General features: G+C 40.9%; 1 protein-coding gene across 1 annotated transcript; it reads right to left on the minus strand.

Moving 5' to 3' along the window:
• Positions 1–6,558, minus strand: rdh12 (retinol dehydrogenase 12). Its single transcript, XM_036575192.1, has 7 exons — positions 6,367–6,558; positions 4,689–4,807; positions 3,653–3,808; positions 2,633–2,737; positions 2,010–2,219; positions 1,329–1,518; positions 1–656 (listed from the first exon to the last, which is right to left on the minus strand). The coding sequence occupies exons 1-7, from the start codon at positions 6,447–6,449 to the stop codon at positions 554–556; spliced, it is 966 nt and encodes a 321-aa protein (XP_036431085.1). The 5' UTR covers positions 6,450–6,558; the 3' UTR covers positions 1–553.
• Between the last annotated feature and the right edge of the window lie 1,363 nt (positions 6,559–7,921).

The raw sequence follows: 7,921 nt of genomic DNA on the forward strand, positions 1-7,921 counted from the left end.
TTGTCCCATTTCGTAGGGACGATTTCAACCACTACCCCTTGTAACTCAGTTCCAAGGGGCAAGGTGACACTCGAAAACAAGGGGTAGGGTTCAAAATAAGAAATGGGACTGGGCCTTAATCGTTTTTCCCACATCTTTCATTCCAGTGACTGTCTTCAGTAACGACACTCCTTAGCACTTTTATGGAAACAGGTGGTCATATGTGAATGTGTTCATGGATGTGATGTCATCTGAATATTGTTTTTTGCAGTTTAGCTTCCATCCAAAAGTATGTAGACAGCCCTTCAAATAAGTCCTGCTCCTTTCAGGTGCACCCACTGGTAATTTGGGGAAACAGCACAGATACTTAATCTCGAACCAATCAGCCAGTCAAATCCTGACAGTTTATATTACATAAACCCCTCTGGGGAAACTAATCCAGCTCCAACAGGGCTTTAGATGAGATTATGAAGGTGGGAGTTTTAACAAATGTGCCTGATAAAATGAGGTACATGTGTGTTGATGTGGCTCAGACAGAGCAAGGGAAAGATGTGTGAGGGGGGGAGGGGCGATTTCAGTCCCATTCAATGCCCAGCAGTTCGCAGCTGACGTCCCACAGTTTCCGAGCAGTTTCGTCACAGCGGCCCTGAGGAGCGACGGAGGCTGGAGCACAGTCACTGAGAGAGAGAGAGAGAGAGAAAGAGAATTTTGCAAAAGAGAGAGAAAAAAATCGCCACCAAAAAATGGTTTGGTAAAAAAAAAATCTAATCTATGTAACCGGGGAAAACAAAAACTATTTTGCTTAGGGCAGTTATGGACATAAAATGGTGATGAACATTATTTGAGAAGCCTCTGACTGGATGGAAGCGTGAACAGAAACCTCGCCTTTAAGCAAATAGCAAAGCATCACTATTGAGCAATATAAAAATAATGAAACACTATTTCAGCTATTTAGATCAGAACTGCAAGCACATTTTTGTAGCTGCTAAATAAGTACACACTGTCACTAATGTGAAGCCCTGCTCTTAGGAAGCATAAAAAGCTAGTTGACTGCTAATGGTGCCCCCTTGTGGAGAATCTACACTCTGCTAAACATGAGCGAGTGAACATTTTTTCAGGCTTGGATAAATTTTTGATCTGTGTGTGTATGTTTTGTAATTGGCTGTTTAACTGCATATATAAGTTACTTCTGCAGAACCTTATATCACAATAACGATAAAAATATTTATTGTACAGCAGTGAGATTAATATTTGAAATAATTCAGTTTTATTTATTTTGGTAATTTCTTTTTGTGCAATAACAATCAATTTAAATTGGTAATAAAAATGGAAAAAAAGGCCTGTCCAACCTGAAGTGTTTGCCTGAGATGGAGTGCAGCTCCTCGGCCACGGCGCAGTAGATGGAGGTCTGCGCTCCCTCCCGCGGCGTTTTCAGGAACATGGAGAAGAGTGTGAACAGCAGGGACATCACTGTGGAGTGACGAACCAGCTCGGACCTCACTGTCCCCGGGTGCAGAGAGTTCACGGTCACATTCGAACCTGACAGGGATCAAAAGGTCTCAGTAATTGAGGTTAGTGACAGAAAGTGAAGACAGCACGGCGATGCTTAACATTGAGGCTACATAGAACTGATTTGATGGGGTTACTCACATTGGGTTCTTTACTATTTTAAATAAATCAATATGAGGTCATTCATCTATTACATAAGTGCAGCAATGTTCAATACAAACAAAATGCACGTTGTTAAATATTTAATATTCATTATCAGAAACTCCTCCCTTGTAGCTCCACCTTGCTGGTGTACAGTTACAGACTGTAGCTCATCTGTTGATGTACACCTTGTTAGCGATCCTCATGCCCTTCAACAAGTGTCAGTGCTGGTGATACATCAGAAACTGACCACTGATGAAGGGTGTCAAGGGAAGCTGATAAATCCATCAGCAGATGGGCTACAGACAGTGATTGTACACCTATGCAGTGGACCTATTAGGCATGTGGAGCTGGATTGTAGTTAGAGGTCATTTCTGCACCTGTTAGCCTGTGAGACAGTTCCCTGGTGAAGAGGACATTGGCTAGTTTGCTCTGGCAGTAGGCCAGCCCACTGTTGTAGCTGCCCTGGCTGTGCAGGTCATGGAAGCGGATCCAGCCGAAGTAATGCGCCAAAGAAGAAACCACCACCACCCGCGCCGGCGCGCTGCGCTTCAGCAGACCAATCAGCAGGTAGGTCAGCAGGAAGTGACCTTAGATGGAGCAGGGAAGTTTGCAATGATGAGTTAGGACTTAATCAGGGAGTTTGGAAAATGGAAGATTTCAGTAGAAACAGGATAAGTAAAGGTTCATATTTTTAAAAATTTCCTGTAATTTTTTCTAATATTTTTTCCCCAACCTAAAGCATGCTAGTAACATTTGTGTGGGCTTATATAATTCATTTTTACGTGACCATTTTTATTCATTTTTTTTTATTCTAAATATGTTTTGTAAACAGTACTCAGACTCATTTAAAAAAAAAGCAAGATTTGTTTTCCTTTATATGAACCTTTTAATTTAATTCCTCTAACAACTTTAAAGGACAAAGAGGCAAAAAGAGGCACAATTTCCAAAGACTGAAAAACAGTCTCTGAAATTTCACAGCCAAAGCCAACCCTGAGCTTACCAAGGTGATTGACGCCCAGATGCATCTCAAAGCCGTCTGCTGTTTTCATGTAAGGACACATCATCACTCCTGCGTTATTAATCAGGATGTGGAGGTGATTGACCTCTGTGTGAAAGAGAGATAGTGAGAGAGGGGATTATAAACGGCCAATACAAATGAGTCCAGAGATTAGTGCGAGATCTGGGGCCGACTGAAATAAAGACCAGTTAAAGAGCTGCAGTCAGTACTGAAGAATGAAGTGGATACACTCATCTTATACCCACTGCCTTCTTTTGAAATGTGAATATTCCCACTGTTACTGTTCAATTAATTAGAACATCAACACTGGTATGAAGAGCAGGTTTATAGGTAACAGTTTGACAGTTTTCTTTTCCAAACTGTTGTTAAAAGCTCATATTGAAACTCTTTTGGCCCAAAGGTGGTTTAAACACCTGCAATTTGGCTTTATTCTCAAAGACAAATGGCTCTAACCAACTTCTATAGCAAACTGTTACAGCAAACTGACTAATATATATATACTGCGTGTGTGTGTGTGTGTGTGTGTGAGTGTGTGTTTCCACAAGGGGGAGCTATCAGCATCAAATCTCTTTGATATGTATCATTTAAACAGAAGAAACAGTCATGAGCCCACACCAGCAGGAGCTCACAAGCTGCACTCATACAAATGAGAGGTGAAACTTATTTTTACCAAAAGATGTTGAATTATATTATTTAATATGTGACTTCATTAAATGTTTTCATCAATGTAGTTTGTAATTTAAAAAACAAATAAGCTGAACATAGAATGGAAAAGTAAGTCTAAGCTACAGCAGGCAAATTCGGATTTGTTAACAAGTAAATATCTTGTTAATTATCTTAAGTTATCGCCCAGGCCTTTGGGTGTCCCCAGCCTTTTGTTGGGCAGTGTAGCTACTGCTGTTGAACAGGTGCTTCTACACTGAAGTGCTGTTTTTTTCAATTAGGGATGAATTCTAAATGATTAAGCAGGTTTCTGGTCAGTGAATGCTGATGTCTGAGTACCTCTGAGGAATCTCTGAGCGAAGGCTCGGATGGAGCAGGTGTCGGCCAGGTCCAGCTCCCGAACCTCCACCTGTGCCCCGCCCACCCGCCTGCGTATCTCCGCTGCTGTTTCCTCACCTTTCTCTATGTCCCGACAGGCCAGGATGACCCGCGCACCTGCACAGAAACACACACACTGCATCTACACCTCAACAGTCTCCAGCACTCATCTCTGTCTCTGTTTACACCAGCTAGAGTTTTATGATGAACGCTAATAGAATACGCAGTTTAGGGACGGGGTTCACAAGACGTGTTATTTTTGTAGACCGAGGCGACTTTTTTGTATTGTTTTTTGATGGGAGAGACGCATTTTGTGCGGCGCTCCAGGCGCCCAGAGTTGATCATGAGCATCTTTCTATGCTGACCAATCAGATCAAAGGTAAGGCGGGCTTTCAGTGATAGCTGTAACAGAGGAAGGATTAGTGATTGCAATCCTTTCACTTATGATGTAATCAAAAAGCAGCTTTTTTTTTAGATTAGCTTCTTTCTGCTGCCTTTTTTTTGAGAACTATGGTGCCTTTTATGTGTTGTTTTCAATAGAGAGATGTGTTTTTGTGTGGAGCACACCAGGCTCCCTCAACTGTGCTGACCCATCAGATCAAAAGGGAGGTGGGCCTTCAACCCCATGATTTCATGGGTTAAAAACAATCACGACATAAACAAAAAGCAGGTTCCAACTTAATAGTGGGGTGAGTGAACTTTCTCCTTATATGTATCAAAACATTAGCTAGCTAGAACAGCTTATTGACCAGTTAAGACGGTACTGTTGCTTGGTAACAGGGTGATGCAGAACCTATAGCAGCATTAAGAACACAATTTGAACTACCAAGGTAAAAAAAGACGGTGCAGTGCACTTCTGAAGGCAGAAAACTGCAGTGAGAACCCTTTCTAATAATAATATATACACATGGACACGTTACGTTTAGATAAATGAACTATTTTGCTTAAACTAAAGTCTTTATCTAGAGTGGAGTGTTCGTCTGAAGCTCTCTCTCACCCCGCGAGGCCAGGTCCAGGGCCGTCTCTTTACCAATCCCACAGTTCGCCCCTGTGATCAGCGCTGTCTTCCCATCCAAACGCGCTGTGCAAAGACACACTCCTCCTGCCGCATATTTCCTACAGATACACACAGATATTTAGAACAAAATATTGTTTCATTATTCCTTTCTTATTAAGCATTCTCTCATAATAACAAACAAGTTTCAGTGCTTGGACCCCTCATTTCATTCATACCATAATCATTCATGGAAGTCACTTGCTCATGTTTAGCAGTCTGAAGTTTCTCCACAAGGGGGAGTTATTAGCACTCAACTCTCTGTGGTGTGGCTCATTTTAAAGAGAAGAAACAGTCATGAACCCACACCAGCAGGAGCTCACAAGCTCACTTTCAAAACTGAGGTGAAAGTTATTTTTATCAAAAGATGTTGAGTTATATTATTTAATATGCGGTTAAAGTAAATGTTTCCATTAATTTAGCTAATAGTTTAAAAAAGCACATAGAATAGAAAAGTAGATTAAGGCTGCAGCAGACTGTGGGGTACAATAATCAATAATTCTGATTTGTTGACAAGAAAATATCAAACTCATTATTTTAAGCTGCTGCCCAGGCCTATTGGTGGCCCCAGACTTTTGTTGAGCAGTGAAGCTATTGCTACTCATTCATTTATTATTCATTTATTTCATTCTAAATTATTAATTTTACATATATAGAACCTTAATACAACACATTCTCCATCAGTCTGACGAACAATTTCACCATGCAAAGAACCATCTAAGCATGAAATGGTTCTGTGTAGATCTCATGGTTCTAAATAGAACCATTCCTTTATCAAAGAACCCTAGAAGAACAATTTTGAGTGTAGAGGACACAAAAATATTGACATATGTCAGAATTTTGTCTTAATAACTCAAAATCTACAGTCAGTCATTATTTTGAGATTTTGAGGTAAGTCAATAATTACATGTATTAAGTAATTATTTCGAGATACTAAGTCAAAATTTTCGAAGATCCAAAGTCTTTTGCCTCCCGCCTCTGAACACCATCTGCCTCCAGATGGTACGACCCGCGTGTAATTACCATACGCAACCTCTTGCAACCAATGAGGCTGCGCCTACACCGTGCATGCGTAATTAACCCCGCCCTCGGGTAGATCCTATTGGTCGCTTCTCTAAACTGATCATATTCAGCGGAGGCGGTTACTAATAGTGGACATGCACCATTCAGCTGTATGAGCTTATCTAAATCACCTCACTGAACACAAAGCAGAGCGTGAAATAAACGTAAAAACACAATAAGGTACTGTAATCTGTTGGATTAATAGTTATAGTTTTATTAATCTGCCTAATAACCACGTTTAATCGAGGTCCATGTCAATATGCCTGTCTATGCTCCACTGACTGCACTGCACATCAGTGATTAGAAGCTATTTTCTCGCCATTAGTTTCACCATTACTGGCGTAAACACCACAAATCTATGATTAATCCTGCTTTAAAACATTATCCACCTCAGAAGTCATGACGAGGCTGAAGTTGGCTTCCCATTCACCAGCTTCTTGTTCGAAATGTCCCGTTCCACCTTAAATGGAGGCACCAGAATGTAACTGCTGCACAATTTAAGGTGGAACGGGAAAATTCGACTAAGAAGCGGACTTCAGCTTACACACACAGTGCCTACCTGATGTGGGAGGACAGCAGTCTTAGTATTAGAGCCACGACTCCAAACAGTGCCACCACCACAGCGAGCATCGTCATCATCATCAGAAAAAATAAAAAACAGAAAATATTTCAGGTCAATGTAAACCAAGGCTGTCTGAAACCGTGTGGCTGCTGCTGAGGTGAATATATGGAGCGCTTTAGCTTTGGTAACTCCCACTCTCTCTCTCGCTACATGACAACACGCTGTGAATCATGGGATTGTAGTTTTTGTTCATCCACAGTGCTGTGGCTGTTTAATTAGCGCCTACAAAAAAAACTCCATTCAGTTTTATGCGTTTGTATGGAGCCCTGATGATGACATCCTGTGTAAATAAACATAATGCGTGGCCACGCCTTATTAACGCGTGGGAACGAGATCCTAACGCATGGCCACGACTTAGTAAGGCGAGGGAATGAGATGATTAAGTCGTGGCCACGACTTAGTAAGGAGATCACGGCTTACTAAGCCGTGGCCATTCATTAGGATCTCGTTCCCATGCTTTACTAAGTCGTGGCCACGACTTAATCATCTCATTCCCACGTCTTACTAAGTCGTGGCCACGCATTAATTTTATTTATACAGGATGTCACCAGCGGGGCTCCGTAGGGAGTCCTGATGATGACATCCTGTGTAAATAAAAATAATGCGTGGCCACGCCTTATTAACGCGTGGGAACGAGATCCTAATGTGTGGCCATGACTTAGTAAGGCCACACATTAGGATGTCGTTCCCACGCTTTACTAAGTCGTGGCCATGACTTAATCTCATTCCCACGTCTTACTAAGGTGTGGCCACGCATTATTTTTATTTATACAGGATGTCACCAGCGGGGCTCCGTACATTTGATTTATAAACTGTTGTTTATTATCACGTTTTAATCATGTTGAATTGTCTTTGTATTTTCTGATACATAAAGCGCTTCGACTGACCGCGGTGTATGAAAAGGTGCTGTATAAATAAACTTGCCTACTTGCATTTTCACCCATATGGAAAGTTAATGTATGCGAAATGTGTTTAGCAAAATGTATGGATTTTTTTCTGTAATTTAGATTCTGGAATACATTTTGGAATGAAAACTGATTTTGAAATGTAACAAAAAAATATAATAATAATAATAAATACATGTTCAAGTTTTTTTTTTTTTGCCCACAGGGCAAATTAGTACAGAAATGAAAGTATTAATTTTGGGCATTAGTTAATTAGAACAACGTGGCCATATTTTCAACAACTTTCCAGCCGAACGCAAGCAGTTTTTCCACACTTGCAATCATCACAAACGTCTGTTTGACTTTGTCGCGTGTAAAACTACATAAACCATAATGCATTGCGTGCTAAAGGACGCCGAGCGTTGCCTGAGAGCTTATGTCTGCACGGCTCTGCTTAAATCGAGTGCTTTAGCGTATCTACAAATTTAAAGAAGCGTTGTAAAGCATTATATATATTTTTTAAAATACCAAAATGATGTATAACGCGTCGTGCGAATGATGCAAGATGTTTATTTTTCATGGCTTGAATTTTGGCCACCTACAATCAC

This window comes from Colossoma macropomum, unplaced genomic scaffold (assembly GCF_904425465.1).
Source record: "Colossoma macropomum unplaced genomic scaffold, Colossoma_macropomum, whole genome shotgun sequence".
Taxonomy (NCBI): Eukaryota; Metazoa; Chordata; class Actinopteri; order Characiformes; family Serrasalmidae; genus Colossoma; species Colossoma macropomum.